We start from the raw sequence: 20,487 nt of genomic DNA on the forward strand, positions 1-20,487 counted from the left end.
GTGTTACAGATGGAAATCTATCGTGTAGGTTTAGACACAAAGATCATGAAGAATTGTGGGAAGATCCATCTGAAGAGGACCAAGCTAGACCTGATGATGAACAAGCTGGTGATCCTGGTGAGTGGTCAGCGGCACCTGTCAGGCTCTGGGGCGTGAATGATGGCTCCTGGCTTCTGCAGATGCCCCGGTCCTGTTTCCTCCTCCTCCATTCTCTTCCTCCTGCTTATTTTTTTTAATTTTTTTTTCTTTATGTGCGCTGGTGTTTTGCCTACATGTATGTCTGTGTGAGGGTTGTTGAATCCCCAGGAACTGGAGTTACAGACAGTTGTCAGCTGCCATGTAGGTGCTGGGAATTGAACCTGGGTCCTCTGGAAGAGCAGCCAGTGCTCTTAACCACTGAGCCACCTCACCAGCCCCCTCCTGCTTTTTTTTTTTTTAAGATTTATTTATTTATTATTGTATGTGAGTACTCAGTACACTGTCACTTTCTCAGACACAGCAGCAGAGGGCATGGGGTCCTGTTACAGATGGTTGTGAGCCACCATGTGGTTGCCACTGGAACCTCTGGAAGAGCAGTCAGTGCTCTCAACCACTGAGCTATCTTCCTAGCCCCTTCCTGCTTATTTTTATTGCTATGTAGCCCAGACTAACCTTGAACTCCCAGGTCCCTGCTTGTGTCTGGGTAGCCCGAAGGTGACAGGCCTACCCTGGGCTCCTTTTGTATCCTGTTTACAATGTCTGATGCAGGAGGATCAGGACTCAGAGCCCAGCTTGGATTAAAGACAAAGAGCCTCCAAGCTGGACTGGGACCGTTAGAGACCGCCTTCCCCTCTGGCCTTCCCTTAACCTGGATCCCCAGGTCTGCTGGGGTCTTCCTGCCCCCACTCGTCTCCATCCCCCTCGCAGATCTTCATGTCCCTGGTGATCGCGTCCATGTTGCTAACACTGGGCTTCACCTTCACGGTGACAGAATTCAAAGCCAAGCATTACTACATGTCATCCATCCCCGAGCGCTCGGTCGCAATGGAGTCCTTCTTCATCTTCTGGGGTTTCCTCATCTTGCTCAGCGTCATGGTGCCCATGGCCATGTTTATCATGTGAGCTCCAGGGCAGGGCTTGGGTATTCCCCGCCCTCGGGGGCAGGGCTCAGGTATGCCCCTCCCTCCGGACAGGGTGTGGCATTTGGAGCATGCTGACTTGAGCTTGCACTTGGCTGCTTGCAGCGCTGAATTCATCTACCTAGGCAACAGCATTTTCATCAACTGGGACCTCGGCATGTACTACGAGCCGCTGGACACGCCGGCCAAGGCCCGCAGCACCAGCCTCAATGACCACCTGGGCCAGGTGCAGTACATCTTCTCAGACAAGACCGGGACACTGACGCAGAACATCATGACCTTCAAGAAGTGCTGTATCAGCGGCTGCATCTATGGTGATGCCCTCACCCACACGCCACGCCCCCTTCCCCGCCCCTCTCCCCCTCAACTTCCTAGTGAGGTTTCCCTGGGGGATCAACATCTGGACTAAGAACCAGCCCTTGGCACACGTGGTCCTGAGCTTGATAATACTTCGTGTCCCCTGGAAACCTGTACATGGGGTGCGGCCTCCTGGGGAAGCTGAATCCTTAAGCAGGGTTCTTTCCCCAGATTCAGATGATGAACATGGGACGCTCCGGAAGGTGAGCTCTGTGGACCCTGCTTGCTAGACCAGGGTGGGTGTGGACCCGGTTGGTGGCAGACGGCTGACCCTGTGCCCTGTTGTTCCCCAGCGGAACCCGTATGCCTGGAACCCATATGCTGATGGCAAACTCCAGTTCTACAATAAGGAGCTGGAGTCCCTGGTGCGCGGCCAGCAGGACCGACCAGTACAGGAGTTCTGGCGTCTGCTGGCCATCTGCCACACTGTGATGGTGCAGGAGAAAGACAGTGAGTGGTCAGGTGTACTGCGTCTCCTCACAAAGCCTGCAGGGCCCAAAGGCTGGTCAGCCCATTTCCCAAGCCCCTCTGGTCCCTAGGGACTGTGGCTTCCCATTGCCTCAGAGCTGAAGTTAGGATCAGGATTGGCCCTGTGACCCCCCCTGCTAAGGGGTGACATGCTGGGAGAAGATGCTGCCCCATCCTTTCTCTGTCTTTTAGACCAGCTACTGTACCAGGCTGCCTCCCCTGATGAGGAGGCTCTGGTCACCGCTGCCCGGAACTTTGGCTACGTGTTTCTGTCTCGGACCCAGGACACCATCACCCTGGTGGAGCTGGGGGAGGAACGGGTCTACCAGGTTCTGGCCATGATGGATTTCAACAGCGTTCGCAAACGGATGTCAGTGTTGGGTGAGCCCTAAGCCCCTCCCATGTCCCTGTGTTTTGCAGCAGTGGGCATGCAGACATCAGAGTCTTACCCTCCCCTCTTCACAGTGCGAAACCCCGAGGGCTCCATCTGTCTCTACACCAAGGGTGCCGATACCGTCATCTTGGAGCGTCTTCACAAGAAGGGTACCATGGAGGCCACCACGGAGGAAGTCTTGGCTGTGAGTGTCCTACTGGGGGAGGCTGGATGCGTGTGCATGCGTGTGCTTGTGTGTGCATGTGTGTGCTTGCGTGATACTCAGAGGCAGCCACACACATTTGGGCAGAGTCATTTATCACATAAAACGTTCTCCCTTGTTCTGCTCCTGACTATACACAGAAGCTGAGAGGTGCAGTCTGCAGTGTCTTTCTGCTGCACACAGGGACACCCACCCCGGGTGGGCTGAGCTCTGACCTCCAACGCCCCTTCACCTGGCCCCTCCCCAGCTACAGCCGGGCTCTGAGACCCTCTTCGATTTCTTCTGTGTGGATGAAGCAGGGTCTATTTGTCTCAATGTTGAGGATGAGTTCTTCTCCTGCTGGCCTGTAGCCCTCGGCCTCTCCTCCCTGTCCCAGCAAGCATCACTGCTGCCTTCTCTGAGCTCAGTGCAGACCCTCCACGCATGCACGCATGCATGCACGCATGCACGCCCCTCCTCGGTGAAGGTTGTCACTCATTTCTTTCATTCCTTGAGTCTCAGCCATAAGCCCCACCTTCAGGTGCCTTCTCCCACTTGGAACGGTCTTTGCCTTAGTCCACTACCGTCTGTGTGCCCAAGGGCTCTGCTGAGGGTGCTTGGGTGCCCTTCTCTGCTGTGGGAATAGGGTATCCAGATCCTTCTGAAGGATCCAGAAGTCCAGGGGCTCAATCAGATGGGTCAGCCTTCCATGGAGTAGGTGGGTAAACTGACGTCTAGTGAGGAACGCTAACCTGTCTGAGGTGCCCATCCCAAAAAGACTTTGCGTGACAATCATGCCTGACCTCCCACCCACCGCACTCCAAAAGCCAACAGCCATGGTCCAAGGCACCTGGGGCCATAGCAAGACAGAGGAACATGAGAAGCCAGTGGGCTCCTTTTCCCTGGACCCCCGGCCTGGAGGATTGAACATGTTTCAGGGACGTGTCCTAGGGACAGAGAGGGAGAGCCTTCAGGAATTCTGGATGTCTCCTCCCCATGGCAATGTTAGAATGAGTCTTGGAACTGGGGTAGGAGACCTTAGATTCCACTGAACAGCGGGGGTGGGAGGTAGACACACACACACCTGCCATTCCAACACTGGAGATCTGAGGCAGGAGAATGAGGAGGAACTCAGGCTAGCCTCAGCTATCAAGTCAAACCATGAACTGGAAGGCTGTTAGCAGAGAGGATGCCATTTGGAGAAAAGGTCCACTGGGCAGTGGTGGCGCACGCCTTTAATCCCAGCACTTGGGAGGCAGAGGCAGGTGGATTTCTGAGTTCGAGGCCAGCCTGGTCTACAGAGTGAGTTCCAGGACAGCCAGGGCTACACAGAGAAACCCTGTCTCGAAAAACCAAAAAAAAAAAAAAAAAAAGTCCAGAAGCGTGAGGGCATGGTGACACTGGGAGGCCCTGAGGACAGGGCCGGGGGTTTATGGTCGAGGTGCTGCAGGCCTTTGCAGAGCAGACCCTGCGCACCCTGTGCCTGGCCTACAAGGATGTGGCTGAGGATGCCTACAAAGAGTGGGAGCCAGAGCACCAGGAAGCCGCCCTCCTGCTGCAGAACCGCGCGCAGGCCCTGCACCATGTGTACAACAAGATGGAACAGAACCTGCAGGTAGGTGGACGGGAGCTGTGGGGACTGGCCGGCTGTGCTCCTTTCATCTGGGTCTTGGTACCTGAACCTGCGCTGGCCTCCCTCAGCTGCTGGGAGCCACGGCTATTGAAGACAAACTGCAAGATGGTGTCCCTGAGACCATCAAAAGCCTCAAGAAGGGGAACATTAAAATTTGGGTGCTGACCGGGGACAAGCCAGGTGGGTCCCTAGCTCTGCTGCCCCAGATTATGTGCTGCACCTGGGGCGCTGTCCCGTTGGCCGCGTGGCCCTTGGCACCGTCCCCAGGAGTGAGACACATGACACTCGCAAACCTTTCGCTCCGGGAGAGTTTCATCGTGACCATCACGCAAGGGTGTGTGGGGACCCCTTCACACCCTTGGAGACACACCTACCCTAAAGTGACCTCCAGGTCAACGTTGAAGGGATGTCTTGGGGCTCCCTTGCACCCATGTATAGGCACGCCCACTTTGACAATTTTTGAAGTTTTAATTTTTGGTTATTTTTTGTTTTGCTTTCTTTTTGATTTTTTTCCTTCTGACTTTCAAATAAATTTGACATGTTCATGTTTGCTCAAAGTGTGGTGGGCCTTCATCCCACTTCCCCGGGTACCTTGAGCAGTCCCCAGCCCCTTCAGGCTCTCCAGGCCCAGCAGACTAAGTCCCAGGGCCACCTCTGATTGGCCAGCCCTGTGACCCACGGCCAATCTGGACCAATCACTACAGCTTGACAGGAGACTGTGGGGTGGGGGTGTGGGGAAAGGGCTGCAATGGAGGGACTAGGGTTCCGTGGTGGGCGGAGCTTCTGGGTGCGGATTTGGGCTGCCGGAACTGGCGCTGAGCCAAAGCGCCTGCAACCTGGCTGGATTTGCAGAGACCGCAGTGAACATCGGCTTTGCGTGCCAGCTGCTGACGGAGAACATGAGAATTCTGGAAGATAAGGACATCACGTAAGCAGGTGACCTCCCTGGCACCCTCACATTGCCCCCTGGGTGGGACGATGGCGACCGTTTTCCGTCCACCCCATCTCCTTACAGTTATTTACTGGAGAACTATGCAGACAAAAACGACCACCAGAGGGTGTTCAAGATGATGACCCACCACAACACGGCCTTGGTTATCAGTGGAGAATTCTTGGTGAGTGTCACTGGGGGTGAGGAGCGGCCGGTTGGTGGAACCTGGGATGGGAGTCACGCCCAGAACAGAGGTGCAGGCCTAGTGACCCAAGCCCCTTCTCCCCACCCCATCCCCTACGCCGGACACCCAGGATCAGCTGCTCCTGTCCTTGCGCAAGGAGCACCGAGCCCTGGTCCAGAACGCAGTGGTGGATGAGGCCACCCAGGAGCCCGCTGTGTCCGTGTTAGACTTCCTCCAGCCGCGGAGGCTCTCCCAGATGTGGAGAAACTTCGGGCCACAGTCAGTCGCCTCCAAGAAAGGCGAGAGTCCCGAGGCGCGGCGGGAGAGGGCCTTTGTAGACCTGGCCTCCAAATGCCAGGCTGTCATCTGCTGCAGGGTGACCCCCAAACAGAAGGCCCTTGTGGTGGCGTTGGTGAAGAAATACCAGCAGGTGGTGACACTGGCCATTGGAGATGGCGCCAACGACGTGAACATGATCAAGAGTAGGTGGAGGGTCCTGGCTGGGTGGGGGGCTCAGTCCAGGGTTTAGGTACCGATGGCTGACAAGATGCTGTGGCTCTGGCAGCTGCAGACATTGGCATAGGGCTGGCCGGCCAGGAGGGCATGCAGGCGGTTCAGAACAGCGACTACGTGCTGGCCCAATTTTGCTACCTGCAGCGGCTGCTCCTTGTGCATGGGCGCTGGTCCTACATGCGAGTCTGCAAGTTCCTGCGCTACTTCTTCTACAAGACAGTCGCCAGCATGATGGCTCAGATATGGTTCTCCATGTTCAATGGCTTCTCTGCGCAGGTGTGTGGGCTACCTGGAGCAGCCCGTAGTCTGGAGTTCAAGCTGGGTGTGTTGATACATGCTTTTCATCTCCACACTTGGGAAGCTGAGGCAGGAGGATAGTCACTAGTCAAGGACCACCTAGCCAGATCAGGTGTGGTGGTGAAGGTCTTTAATCCCAGCACTCAGGAGGCAGAAGCAGGTAGATCTCTTTGAGTTTGAGACCAGCCTGGTCTGCAGAGCCAGCTCCAGGACAGCCAGGGCTGCACAGAGAAACCCTGTGTTGAAAACCAAACAACAACAAAGCTAGGTTATTAGACCTTGTTTCAGGGATACACAATGAGTGTCTGGGGCTGTAGCTCAGTGGATGGAGTGCTGCCCTACTGTGCTCAAAGCCTCAGCGCTACCATGCCCAGTCGCTGGGGGTGGAACCCAGGGCTTCTTCTAGGCAAGGTTCATCAATTGTAGCCCAGGCTGGACTCCAACTGGATATCCTCCTGCATTGGCCTCCTGAGGGTGATTTTAGCTCTGTTAGGTCTGGCGTCAGGCACTGTTTCCGGGCCTCTTCTAGCTCCTTTACTCTGAATCAAACCCGATGTGGTTCTAGAACACACTAGAGGCTGGTTTTCCCCATCTGCCTGGAGAGCCTCAGAAGCCCCACATACTTCCAAGTACCAGTGTCCAGTGTCTGCCCACCCCTGCTGTAGCCTGTCCCAGGTGGCCACGTGGCGGCGGCTGGCTAACATGGTGAGGTCTCCCTGCTCTTGCAGCCCCTGTATGAAGGCTGGTTCCTGGCTCTCTTTAACCTGCTGTACTCCACGCTCCCAGTCCTGTACATTGGCCTGTTTGAGCAGGTGAGCGGATGCAATTTCTTGTGTCCTGTCCCTACCCACGGCAATTCATCCACTCCCTCCAGAGCTCTGTCCAAGGAGCGTCTGTGGGAGGGGGCTCTCCTGTGGGGGAGAATCCTGCACTCTGAGAATCAGATCTCTCCAGCCTTCTGCGTAATGTGGAGGGGGTGCCAGAAGGAAGGCTCTGTCCTGTTCCTCCTACCCATGACCCAGAACTACCCAGAGTAAGCCTGCCTGAGGGCATTAATTTGGGAGAGGACCACAGGGAACATTTTGGGTCACGGGACTGGGAACAAAGGCAATTTCATCTCATATCTAATTTTTGTGTTGGGGATGGGGGGAGGAAGATTGGGTCGTCTTGTTTGAGTACAGGGTGCCACATCCTGCACTCCTGGAGGGGTTCTTAAGCCCCTAAGCCCAGATGTCCCTAAAAGTCTTCACCTCCTGTCCAGGATGTGACCGCAGAGAAGAGCCTAAAGATGCCTGAGCTGTACGTGGCCGGCCAGAGAGACGAACTGTTCAACTACAGCATCTTCATGCAAGCCGTTGCCCACGGCACCGTCACGTCCCTCATCAACTTCTTTGTAACGATTCTGGTCGGATGTGACATGTCCAAGACTGGCAGCTCCAGCGACTACCAGTCTTTTGGGGTATTGGTGGCGATATCTGGCCTACTGTCAATCACCCTGGAGGTAGGTGAGGCCATGAACCCTGAGAAACCAAAGAGGCCGCTGCCTGACACTGCCCTTTTACTCTAGCCTGGTAAAAAAGATTCGTTTCATTTTAATTCCTCTGTGTGTGTGTGTTTGTGTGTGTGTGTGTGTGTGTGTACCCACAGAGGCTAGAAGAGGGTGTCAGATTCCCTGGAGCAGGAGTTACAGGTATCTATGGGGCAACTGATGTGGGTGCTGGGACCTGAACTCAGTTCCACTCCAAGAGCAGCCAGTGCTCTTTGCTTTGCTTTGCTTTTTTTTTTTTTTTTTAAGATTTATTTATTTTACTTATGAGTACACTGTAGCTGTCTTCAGACACACCAGAAGAGGGCATCGAATCTCATTACGGATGGTTGTGAGCCACCATGTGGTTGCTGGTATTTGAACTCAGGACCTCTGGAAGAGCAGTCAGTGCTCTTAACCACTGAGCCATCTCTCCAGCCCCTGCTTTGTTTTGTTTTCTTGAGACAGAGTTTCTCTGTAGCCCTGGCTGTCCTGGAATTTGCTCTGTAGACCAGGCTGGTCTCGAACTTACAGAGATCTGCCTACATAATGCCTTCACACGGGCTGGGATTAAAGGTGTATATCATCATGCCTGACTCAGAAGTGCTGAGTGGGCACACCACCGTGTGCCCGCACAGCACCATGTGCCGTGGAAGCTGGAGGGCGTCAGTTATGCTTGCGGGAGGGTCTTGTTTGCTGCTGGTGTTGTGTGACAAGACTTCAGGAGAGATGGACCACACACGACCACTCACCCCAGGTGGGGCCACAGCAGACCAAAGGACGGGTACCACCACGGTCCCATGTGTGAGCCAGTGAGCTTCACTGGAGTTACTTAGAGGAGCAGAGATGACTTGGAGACAGCTGCATCCCCAAGGCCCTCCCCAGCATGGGTGACAACTTCCAAAGCTGGGAACCTGGAGACACTGCACAGCCTGCAGGCAGTGCGACAGGCTGCAGAGTGTCCTTTCCAGGTGGCTCGTGCATTCTAAACCTCTTCCTGGAAGGCTGCTGATGTGTGAGCTGTTGTGTAGCTCAGCTCAACACCCTTCATTGCTCACTCTGGCACTGAAGGGCCTAGTAAACTGGTTGGTTTCGGGGACTTCCTGAAGCTTCTTCCTGTTGTTGTCCTTCCTGCTTAAGGAGCTTCCTGCAGATGGGGTGTTGTAATCTGGGAGGAGATGTTACGCTGCAGATGGGGTCTGGCTACCTGGTCATGAGCTCTCAGGATTTCTGTCTTTGCCTTGCATTTAGCCATAGGTGGTCGGGTGATAGCAGTTTGCTGTCACACACAGAAACCAGCTTTATGAGGGTGCTGAGGATTTGAACTCAGGTCCTCAGTCTTACACAGCAAACACTCCCCCCCCCAGCCATCTCCCCAGGACTCCACTTTGTTTTTGTTGTTTTAAATTTTTTGAGACTGATTCTCCCTTTGAAGTTGCAACTAATTAGGCTGTTCTGTCCAGCAAGTCCCAAGGATCTTTCTACCCTCCAAGTACCCCTGCTCTCAATGCTGGGGTTCTCAGGTTCTATATGGGTGTTGGAGGTTGGAACTTATGTCCTTGGCCTGGGCAATCTCCCCAGAGCCCCCACACCGCTAGGGCCCCGCACCCCGCCTTCCACTTCCCACTGCTGACCGACCCCCGGCTCCCGATTCAGGTCATGCTTGTCGTGAAGTACTGGACGCTCCTGTTCGTGGGCTCCGTCGTGGTCAGCCTCAGTGCCTATGTTATCATGACAAGCCTCACTCAGAGTCTGTGGGTGTACAAGATCTCGCCAAAGACCTTCCGATTTCTGTGTGAGCTTCCCTTGGCATCTGGAGGAAGGGAGTTGTCAGGGTACTGCCCTTTGGCTGAGGGAGGGGAAGGAGGCCGGCACTCACACCCCGCGATCTGCCTCACCCCAGTTGCTGACTACAACGCACTGCGGGAGCCTTCCAGCCTGCTGCTGATTGTGCTCAGTGTGGCCCTGAACACTCTGCCTCTGCTGGCTTTGCGAACGATCCATAAAACTGTCTTGAAACGGCGCCCCAAGGTGAGAGAGAGCTGGAGGACGCCCCCAGCACACCACCCCTCCCCAGCTGTCACAGACTCTGTGTCCTGGGACCCTCCTCAGGGGCCCAGATCCCTGAGCACTGTGTCTTAGGGCCCTTAGAGCCCTCCTTGTGTCATTCAGAGTCCAGAGAGGCAAGAAGACAGGTTTTGGAATGGTTTAGGCAAAATAGGGAGTTGGAAGCACATTAAAGCCTCACTGTCCCCGTGGAGCACACATGTGGCCCATCCATGTGCTGGACTTCTACCCCAGAAAGAGCATGGGTCTGATGGCAGGCCACAGGGTAGAGGGACCTGAGACATATTACATGGGTCTGATGGCAGGCCACAGGGTGGGGGACCCGAGACATATTACATGGGTCTGAGGCAAGCCACAGGGTAGAGGGACCTGAGACATACTGGTCAGTGAGACAGCCACACGTGAAGGCCACACAGTGCGGGACTCTGACAGGAAATGTCCAGAGCAGGGATATGCAAAGGCCGGAAGTGGAATCTTGGATGACAAAGGCTGTGGAGGAGATGGACGGCTTCTCACAAGGATGAGCCTTCCTTTGGGGTGATGGAATGTTCTGGAAGTAGCACTTGCATAGCTTTCTGAATGCTCTCTGCGCCAGAAATCATCCTTATAGCGGCTGAGATGGTGTAATTAAAAGATGTGTGTGTGTTCTGTCTGTGGGCATGTATGTGCACCATGGGAAGGCCCAGTGCCCACAGGGGCCAAGGGAGAGCATTGGCTGTCCTGGAACTGGAGTTCAAGACAGTTGTGAGCTGCCATGTGGTTGTTGGGAATTGAACCTGTTTCTCTGGAAGATTAGCTGACAATCTTCTTAGCCACTGAGCAACCTCTCTGGCCCTAATATGGTAAATTTTAATGGTCCCACTTAAATTTTTTGTTTTGTTTTTTTTTTTGAGATAAAGTACAGGGCAAGGCCTCAAGGGAAGACTGACCACCTGCCAGTCTTCCTCAAGGAGGGAGTCTTTTCAAATTTATGCAGTGAGTGCGGGCTGGGGAGCCTCGGTGAGCCAGTCCACACCGTGGGGTATTTGTGGAAGTCAGAGAACAACTTTTAGGAGTCAGCTCACTCCTTCCACTATGTGGGTCACCAAGGTCGGAAACTAGGCTCGGAGGCCATGGCTCCACCCGCCGAGCCCTCCTGTAGGCCCCTGGTGAAGGACTCTGAATGTTGGTCCAGAACTGCTTCCAGGTCAGACCGCAGTTGGCTGGACCAGGGCTGGGAATCTCTGAGTGGCACCCTCGGGAGTGCAGGTGACCCTAAAGTCCTGCTGTCCCCTGTGTCTCCTGCACACTGTAGGAGGAAGAGGAGTTCCCGACTGAAGAGGAATCCGAGGAGCCGGCCATGCGGCATCTTCGCCGTGGGATCCCCGCCCGCCGCTCCAGCTATGCCTTCTCCCACCGTGAGGGCTATGCAAACCTCATCACCCAGGGCACTATCCTGCGCAGGCCAACACCCACCATGGATGAAGTTTATGTGGACACAGTCTGCGAGTCCCCGAACCCATCTGAAGAAGACGTACCCTTGCAAAACAAAGATTCAACATTTAATCCGCGGAAAATCTCCATCCTGGCCAAGAAGAGACGTCAACACTTCGGAAAGGGGTCCCAGGAAGTGGTCCCCCCCAACACTAGCTCGCAGACCATGGAGAAACAGGCCGTCATTTACATAGACAACCAGTCCTCTGTGCCTAAGAAGCTACCCCCCACCACCAGCGGCACGTCGGGGCCGATGCTGCTGTCCTCCTCTGAGGATCAGGTCTTCTACAGTGTCCCTTCACAGTACACTCTGGCAAGCCAGCCAGAGCGCATAGATGTCCGCTCTTCATCCCGGAAGGGCCCTCTCTGGAGGGGTTCAGGCTCTTCTAGGCGGAGCCAGCTGGAAGTCCCCACAGAGCAACACAGCCACACCTCCAGTTAACCAGAAGCCCGTCCTGGGAGATCACAGTCACCCAGGACAACAGTCGCCTGGGAGTGAGCAGACCTAGCGTGGGGCAGGCGCCCTCTCCCGTGGAGTGCGTGTCAGTGCCCTTTCAAGTCCGAGCTCCACGGTCTCCACGCAGCTCGTGTCTTATGCCCTAAAGCAACAGGCATAACCAGTCAGCAAAGGACATCCAAAGACAGGGGACACATCCTTACCGTTTTCTAATAAATCAGGGTCCCTCTGGCCCCAGGACTCTTTGGGCTCACTCCTTCTCCAGCTCTTTTTTTTTTTAGCAGAATCCAGGGAACATTCTTTTCCAAGGTTAAAAAACAAACAAACAAACAAACAAATCAACACATTGACCCCTACTGGTCAAGCCATCTAATTGCAGAAGATATTTTGTTGGCTTTTATCCACTTTTCTTCTAAGTGCACAGAGCTTCATTGTTTTTGAGAAAGAGAAGGAAGAGATGAGGTTCTGCCTAACTTTGGTCTTCACTGCATACCAACCTTGGTTGAAACCGTACCCCAGTGCCCTCCCGCCCCTTCCTCCAGGCTGCCTCCCTTGGTTGAAGCAGTGAATAGAGCCATTTCAGAAGCAAGACCTACTGTGGTCCAGCTCACACTCAGCTTGGCTGACAGGCTCTGACCTGACCCTTGGGGAAGGTAGAGTGGGGTGGCGCTCTCTAGTGGATGGGGCAAGCAGGGAACGACCCGTTCCCTCCTACCCTGGCGCTTTGCTGCCATCTGGTTGGCGGAGTCTTGTTTTTCCCAGATCTGTACCAATCCACAGTTGCCCCCACACACATATACACATGAACCTGAATGGCAATAATTTTCTGAAGGAAACTATCAAGACGGAGAAAAGACTGCTCAGCAGCAGTTAACAGTGGTAGCAGCTCATCTCACTTTTCACCCCTAGCTTTTTTTTTTTTTTTTTTTTTTTTTTCGAGACAGGGTTTCTCTATGAAGCCCTGGCTATCCTAGAACTCACTCTGTAGACCAGGCTGGCCTCGAACTCAGAAATCCGCCTGCCTCTGCCTCCCAAGTGCTAGGATTAAAGGCGTGCGCCACCACCGCCCGGCTACCCCTAACTTTTCAAGCCTGTCCCCTGAGGGCTAGTGTGGCAAGGGCTGCCCTTCAGTCTTCCTGTAGGGTCTAGAGCCTTCAAATGATCCCAGACTCAGCCCTGTTCTCTGTTTTTCAATGAAAATACTCAGGAGGCCTTCAATCATGCCATTCTCAGTGATATAACCCACCAACACCCACCACCAAGGAAAGCCCACCCAGAAAAACTTTGGTTGAACCATTTCTAGAGAATAAGACAAAACATCTAGGCTTACATGTCCCAGAACCCTGGGGTGCAGTCCTGCAGATGGGAGACCATCTAGCCTCCACCCCGTCCTGCCTTTTGGGGCCTGCTGTTCAAAGCCAGCTCTCGGCTGCATCCTTGGGACCTGGCCCCGGACAGAAGGGGCAGGAAGTGCAAGAGCCTAGGCTTCCCAGTGCCCGCTTGCCTTCTCCACTTCAGGGGATACAGAGCCCTATTCTCCAAGGTCCCCAGGTGTCTGCAAAATCTGGATACCCCATGACTTGTGAGCTAAGGATGTTCCAGGAGAGGTGAGCGGTCCTTGGGAGAGCTCTTGGTATCTGGGGAAGTTGGGGAGCACTCATGAATTTTCTGGGTGTGTTTTGAAGATGCTTGCGGAATTAATGCTAACATGAAAGCCACATGGTTGGGGGTGAGGAAGGAGTCCGTGCTGTGGATGGTCACCCACATGCAACCCAGAGCCAACAATGGACAGTGACCCTCAGCCAGGCTGAACACACAGAAAGGCTGAGAGGAGGGGAGCGTCAGTGCTCAGGTCTGGCTTGCTCCAGGACCCTCTCTCTAACCCAGAACCTTGCCACCTGCTTGGACACAGTCAAGTCATAGTCAGGAGTGGGGACAGAAACCGAGCCACAGGACAGGCCAACCAACTCCTGAAGCACAGCCATGGGCGTGACCCCCGTGCCCACCCCCTCCAGTTACGGCATCAGAGTATCCGGGCCACAAGTCAAGCACCATGGTCTCTTTGGATTTCATTTTTCTTTTGTTTCTTAAATTACATTTGAACACAGAACACGTAGAATCATAAATACTCTTAGAAGACACGACTCCATAAAACGAGGAAACAGAACAAGCCAGGGAAAGGTGCAGCCATCATGTGGGCCTTTCTCTCTTTCCTAAGAGACTCTTGTACAGAGGAAATCTATGAAGGCCACCAGTCGCCCCGCTTCCCCCCACCCAGGGACCACTGGCGTTGCTGCCCTGATGTTTGGTGCATCTCCCATGGAACCGGTCAGAGATAAACATGCCATTATTTGCAAAATTATAATTTAACGGTATAAAGCTTCAAGTCACATAATCCCAAAACTAGCTAAGGTTTTTTTTGTTTGTTTTGTTTTTAGTTTTTGATTTTTTTTAGCACATAAACTATACATTAAATATTTTGAGGTATTTCAGAGAGAATTGTCAAAGGCTAGAAGGAATTGTGCTGGACTGTGTGTTCCCTTTGTAGGAAAGATCTTTGGTAGGTAAGGACCAGAAGGTGTCTGGAGCAGATGGAGGGATGGAGAGCCATCTGGGCTTAGAGAGGGCCCTGATGTGTGTGTGTGTGTGTATGTGTGCCTGTATGCCTGTGGGTGTGTGCCTGTGTGTATGGGTGTGTGTGTGTCTGTGTGTGCCTGTGTGTGTGTATGTGTGTGCCTGTGTGTGTGTATGTGTGTGCCTGTGTGTGTGTATGTGTGTGCCTGTGTGTGTGGGTGTGTGTGTCTGTTTTAAAATTTATTTTTTTTAGTCAGGCAGTGATGGCACACGACTCTAGTCCCAGCACTTGGGAGGCAGAGGCAGGCAGATTTCTGAGTTTGAGGCCAGCCTGGTCTACAGAGTGAGTTCCAGGACAGACAGAGATACACAGAGAAACCCTGTCTCGGAAAACAAAAAGCCAAAAACCAAAATATTTTACTTTTAATCATATATGAGTGTGTGCACGTGAGTGTGGGTACCTGGGAAGTCCTAGGAGGGCATTGAGTCCTCTGCACTAGAGTTATGGGTGATTGTGAGTGGGTGCTAAGAACCCAGACTGGTCCTCAACAAGACCAGCCTGCTGTCTTCACCACTGAGCCATCGCTCTAGCCATGTGTGTGCGTGCGTGCGTGTGAGCATGCGTGTACCTGCCAGCATGGGCTTTTGTGTGTGGGTGTGCTATGTATGGGGAGACCTGTCACTTGATGTGTGGGAACAGGGGACTCTCTTCACTCTGAACATTCTGCCTCACACCGGAAGGCTCTAGAAGCATCCATCGGAGCTGCTCCCATGGGAGAGAAAGCAGCAAATCACTGAGGACAGAGGACACTCTACACACATCTTTGGTTCAATAAAAAGGCACTCACCGACCTTGCTGTCCTCCTGTCCCTCTCTCTCTCTCTCTCTCTCTCTCTCTCTCTCTCTCTCTCTCTCTTTCTCTCTTTCTCTCTCTCTCTCTCTCTCTTTCTCTTTCTCTCTCTTTCTCTCAGGTAGGGGACAGCCATGGGATGAAAGTGGGGACACCCTGGCTTCCAGCACAAACCCTTAGGGGTGGGGGAATCTTTGGTATCAGACGTGATCTTTTGAATCACAGCATGGGCTCAGTGAGGTAGCCTTTACAGGATGGGGGAGGGTTCCTTTTTCTCACTAGAAAGTTCTCTTGCATTCTCTAGGGAAACTGGGGAGGGGGGCCCTCCCTGGGAGGCAGACATGGGAGTGGGGTTCAGTGGAGAGGGATTCCCAGGATCTTGAATCCCAGAGGGGGAGGGGAAGAGACAGCCTCCTGGGACTTGGCTGCCAGGGCAGTCTTGAAATGTCACCCAGAGAGCTGAGCAGGGGGTGGCCCCTTGCTTCTGACCCTTCCCCATTGTACATCTTTGGCAAAACAATGGAGCAGTTTTCAGCTTCATCTTCTCTCTTCTGAGAGAGGTGTCACCAATGCAAGGTTTATCCTCAAATGTCCTCTGTGGGGTGCTCAGGTGTGCACCCCAATCAACTGAAAGACGGGGATGAATTCCAGAGATTTCCAGAACTTTGCATCCAAGGGCCACCGATGGTGCCTCCATGCCCCCTCCCCCAGATCTGGGGGAATCTGATGTCCCTCCCCTGAGATCTGGGGTGTCATCTTTGCTCTCTGGTGACTTATGTGTAGCATTCTTTACATAGCAAGGTGCGTATAGTGACCTCAGCCAGGGCTGCTGGGATGGAGGCATTCAGGGCAGCCCTCCTCTCGAATCTGTCACCCTCTTCACAGCGGACTCCCCACAGCTCCCCTCCCAGCGTTAAGGCAGGGGATTGTTGGCACAGGCTATCCAGGCCGCTGGGGTCGGGGTGGCAGCTGGGGTCTCGTCCTGCAGGGTGGGAGCGTGGCATGGAGGACGGGGATGGGCATGGAGGGCTGTAAGGATCCAGCTCATTGTCAGTTTTGGCCACTTGGGATGGGTCTCAGTTCTTGGGGAGGGGACAAGGGGACAGAGACCTGGCCTGGAGGAGAAAGTGGGGGGGGGGAGACGGGCAGATGTCTGCCTCCCCCCTTTGAGGAGGTCTGGGATCTGGAAAGAAGGGTTCTCTATTAAAATCATTTTTAAATACCCGGGATTTGTAAGATGTGCTTGATTCTTGACCCACTCTACTCTCGGGGTCCCTTTGGAATCCAAAATTGAGCGGGAGGGGGCTGGGGTTGTCCCTGTCCCCTGGGGGTGGGGGTAGGGCTTGCTTTGGCTGGGTCAGGGACGGGCCCCTCACTCCCCGGGGCTGGCATGTGCGGTCCCCGGGGCTGGGGTAAGTGTCGGGCAGAAGGCTCAGGCCTTGGAGAAGGTGGCTGTGGCTGTGGCGGTGCCAGGTGTGGCGCCCGGTTCCTCAGCCCAGCGGTTCATGCAGCGGCGACGGGCGTTCATGAAGAAGTTGCTGACCGTGTTGAGCTCCAGGCCCAGCTGCTGCGAGATGGTGGCTTGCATCTCCTTGGACGGCCGCTTGTTCTCCTTGAAGATGGCGATCAGGGTGCGGCGCTGCAGGTCTGTGAACACCAGGCGCTGCTTCTTCGGCTGCAGAGCCCTCTCCTTCTGCTGATCCTGCTCCTTACGTTTGCAGGCTGGGAAGGAGAAAGAAGGGAGAGAGAACACCACGGGGGTGAGGGGACACAGCCACATGAGGGGGGCAGAGCACCGAGCAGGGATGAGGAACCGTGAACAAGAGGATGGGGCAGGGACAAAGGATGAAGGAAGGGGTGTGGGGGAGGAAGAGGACGGAGGCACCATGATGAAGAGGTGGGACACCCAAGGGATAAAGCACTGGGGAAGGATGGGTGGGGAGGGGCACGGAAGGGCAGGAGGCCAGGCGGACACTGAGTGGAAGGGTCAGCCAGGGAGCAGAGGGCACACGCTGGAAGCCTTTAGAGGATGGAGAGAAGAAAGCGGAAAAGAAGGAAGAGGAAGGGCCGGGAATCAGTGGACCACGAGAGGAGAGACAGGCAGAGACAGCCAACAATGGAGGACAGGACAAGCTAGAGGGTCGTAGAAGACGTGGAGTCACGCAGTGTGGGGACAGAGACAAAGCAAGGGGCAGCTGGATAACACAAGTCTGAGCTATCACCTGCTGCAGCAGAACCTCCAGAGAGGAGCTGTCCTCAGCTGCTAAAGGCAGTCCTCCCCGCTAGTCCTCCCTTCCAGTCACTTCAGCAAGGGCTCCTGACTTCAACCCCAACTCGGGCCCCTTCCCCCAACGGTGGATGTAGGTATAGCATATCATACCTGACGTGCTGCAATCCCACGTGTTGGGGACAAGATGGGGACTCAGGTGTGACTGATCTGAAGAAGATGTGGCTGACATCATCTGTGATGATGTAGGCCCTGGGTTATATCTCAAGCAGCAGAGAGTCCTGACCACCTGTTGACCCAGCCCTGGAACTCCTGGGACATGTCCACCTCAGTTTGGGCAGAAATTGAGTTCATAGCCTTTGTCTGTTGCAAGCCATCCCCCTGCCTAAAATCTCCCAGGGAGAGGTTAGGGGCATGGCTTGGGGGTAGAGGGTCTACAAATTGGAGTTAGAATGGTTGTCATTTGGTCTAGATGCAACTCAAAACCAATAAGCAGAGAGAGGGTGACAGTTTGTGACATAATTCAGAGGGTAAAAGCTTGCCACCCACACTCAGTGACCTGAGTTCACCCCTGGAACTTGCACAAAGGCAGAAGGGGAGAATCAACTGCTTGCTTCTTTGGGCAAGCATTGGTGGCACACATCTTTGATCCCAGCAGTCGGGAGGCAGAGGCAAGAAGATCTCTGAGTTCAAGGTTAGCCTGATCAACAGAGGGAGTTCTAGGACAGCCAGAGCTACACAGAAAAACCCTGTCTCAACAAAACAAAACAACATTGTCTTTGACCTCCATCGGTGCACCACGGCATGTGTATACACGCATGCATCATGCATACACACGTCAACAACAACAATTTTTTTTTTGAGACAGGGTTTCTCTGTGTAGTCCTGGCTGTCCTGGAACTCACTCTGTAGACCAGGCTGGCCTCGAACTCAGAAATCCGCCTGCCTCTGCCTCCCAAGTGCTGGGATTAAAGGCGTGCGCCACCACCGCTGGCTAACAACAACAAATTAAACAAAAATTTAAATAAATAGGTGTGATGGTTAAAGTTAATTGACAACCTGACAGAAATTAGAATCACCCAGGAGACGAGTGTCTATGTTCGTCTGCAGGGGAATGATGCCCACTGTGGGTGGCACCATTCTCTAGGCTAGGATCCTGCTCACTGTGGGTGGCACCATTCCCTAGGCTGGGATCCTGCCCACTGTGGGTGGTGGCAGCATTCTATGCTGGGATCCTGGAGTAAGTGCCCTAGCACACACGCATGCTCTCACTGTCTTTTCTGACTGTAGACATAGTGTGAGCACCTCCCTCAGCTCCTAAAACATTCACTTCCCCAAAGCAACGAACCCAGAACTATTTGTCAAACAAACCCTTGCTCCCTTGAGTTGGCTTTTGTTGAAGTATTTTATCCCAGTGATAGGGAAGGAAGGGAGGAAGAATCAGGACTGAAGAACATGGCTTTCATGTGGATGAATGGAAACGGGTATCTTTGTGTCGTTTCAGAACCCCGAGAATAGACAGAAAATCCCTAAAGCTTCCAGAAGGGAAAGGCAGATGCCATGGGAAAGATCTAGAATCAGAGTATCTGTTAGGTCCTCAGAACCTAGGAAACAAAAATTCCAAGGAAAGGGTCAGAGGTGGCTCAGCACGGAAGAGCACTTGCTGCTCTTGCAGGGACCAAAGTCCAGTTTCTAGAACAACACTGCAGCTAACCTGCAACTGCAGCTCCAGAACAACCACAGCTCCACAGGATTCTACGCCTTCTTCTAGCCTTTCCGAGAACTGGCATGTACAGAGACACACTCAGATACATAATGAAAAATAAAATAGGCAGCTGGGGGTGGCATATGCCACTAGTCCCATCATTTGGGAGGCAGAGGCAGGCAGATCTCTGTGTTCGAGGCCAGCCTGGTCTACAGAGTGAGTCCCAGAACACCCAGGGTTACACAGAGAAACCCTGTCTCAAACAAACAAAACAAAAATAAATTAATTAATTAAAAAAGACACAAGGAGAGGCTGGAGAGATGGTTCACAACCATCTGTAATGGGATCCGATGCCCTCTTCTGGTGTGTCTGAAGAGAGTGTCAGTGTGCTCATGTACATAAAATAAATAAATCTTAAAAAAAAAAACCCACAAAAAGTAAAACTAAACAATCTTCAAACAAATAGGGTGAGGGGAATTGAGGGCCTCTGACCTCACACGTGGGTGTGTGAGCACAGACTGAGAGTTCAGGCAAAGGCAGCAAAGGGACCCGTTTTGCTCACCCTGACTTACCCTCATGATCCCTGGCTCACACACTCACCCTGACGTATCCGGCTTGCATGCTTACTTGAGCTCAGCTGATTTCCTTCCAGTCTTTCTTTTTACAAAAGAAAGGCTTTTGCTTGTTTGTTTTTGTTTTTAGTTGAAGGTAGGGCAGTGCTGTGCATGTGTATGTGCAATACTTGCCCAAGCCAGATCACCGGGAGCTGGAGTCCCGGGCGGCTGTGAGCTGCCTGGTGTGGTCACTGGAACTGTAGCTACCATTCCACAGTTGTCCCCCACACACACACACACACACATGCCTTCTCTACTCACACAGTTCAGAACCCAAATTCAGGGACAATGTACCAATCTTCTTCCCACCTAAGGTAACACAACAGAGACAACCCCTTGGCCAGTTATGGTGGTGTGTGACTTTGATCCCAGCACTCGGGAGGCAGAGGCAGGTGGATATCTGTAAGTTGAGCAGCCCAGTCTACAGATCGAGTTCTAGGACAGCCAGGGCTGCATAATAGAGACACCTTGACTCAAACAAAAACAAAGCACAAAGGTGACCTCACAGACAGTCCCACAGCCGCCTAAACTACTGTCCCTCACCGAAACCCCCTTCTCCAGTGGTCCTTGGTTGCTTCAAGTGGACAATGATAATGGACTATCGCCCAGCCAAGCTACACGACAAGACCTGGCTTCCATCCTGAGCCCTGCAAATACACACATAGATCTGGCAAAGGCAGGCTGGCAGCTGGTGCACCGTGCTGTCTTCAGGGTACGGAGTCAGGGTGAGCTGTGGATGGACAGTGACAGGAGCGAAGGAAGATGTGCTTCCTTGAGGATGCTCAGGATGTGGCTGCCCTACAATGTTCATGCGGCATCAGAGGCTCATCCTGGGATGAGGACCCAACTAGAAGAAGAAATTATCCATCCACCCACCCATCCATCCATCCACACATCCACCCACCCACCCATCCATCCA

General features: G+C 53.5%; 2 protein-coding genes across 2 annotated transcripts in view; one reads left to right on the plus strand and one right to left on the minus strand.

The window, feature by feature from the left end:
- The window catches only part of Atp8b3 (ATPase phospholipid transporting 8B3), a 25,225-nt gene extending 13,375 nt beyond the window's left edge, over positions 1-11,850 (plus strand). The window contains exons 11-28 of the mRNA XM_028771733.1: positions 29-117; positions 907-1,097; positions 1,224-1,432; positions 1,647-1,678; positions 1,769-1,925; positions 2,136-2,324; positions 2,409-2,521; positions 3,969-4,133; positions 4,220-4,331; positions 5,004-5,079; positions 5,167-5,266; positions 5,397-5,748; positions 5,832-6,055; positions 6,805-6,888; positions 7,338-7,577; positions 9,258-9,396; positions 9,505-9,632; positions 10,963-11,850. Of these exons, the coding sequence (XP_028627566.1) occupies positions 29-117; positions 907-1,097; positions 1,224-1,432; positions 1,647-1,678; positions 1,769-1,925; positions 2,136-2,324; positions 2,409-2,521; positions 3,969-4,133; positions 4,220-4,331; positions 5,004-5,079; positions 5,167-5,266; positions 5,397-5,748; positions 5,832-6,055; positions 6,805-6,888; positions 7,338-7,577; positions 9,258-9,396; positions 9,505-9,632; positions 10,963-11,583 (3,221 nt within the window). The 3' untranslated portion in view covers positions 11,584-11,850. The remainder of the gene's footprint in view (positions 1-28; positions 118-906; positions 1,098-1,223; positions 1,433-1,646; positions 1,679-1,768; positions 1,926-2,135; positions 2,325-2,408; positions 2,522-3,968; positions 4,134-4,219; positions 4,332-5,003; positions 5,080-5,166; positions 5,267-5,396; positions 5,749-5,831; positions 6,056-6,804; positions 6,889-7,337; positions 7,578-9,257; positions 9,397-9,504; positions 9,633-10,962) is intronic.
- A 4,604-nt stretch (positions 11,851-16,454) lies between these two features.
- Onecut3 (one cut homeobox 3) overlaps positions 16,455-20,487 on the minus strand; it is a 21,198-nt gene continuing 17,165 nt past the window's right edge. The window contains exon 3 of the mRNA XM_028771562.1: positions 16,455-16,744. Within this exon, the coding sequence (XP_028627395.1) occupies positions 16,455-16,744 (290 nt within the window). The remainder of the gene's footprint in view (positions 16,745-20,487) is intronic.

The sequence above is a fragment of the Grammomys surdaster genome, unplaced genomic scaffold (genome assembly GCF_004785775.1).
Source record: "Grammomys surdaster isolate TR1022 unplaced genomic scaffold, NIH_TR_1.0 209, whole genome shotgun sequence".
Classification (NCBI taxonomy): domain Eukaryota; kingdom Metazoa; phylum Chordata; class Mammalia; order Rodentia; family Muridae; genus Grammomys; species Grammomys surdaster.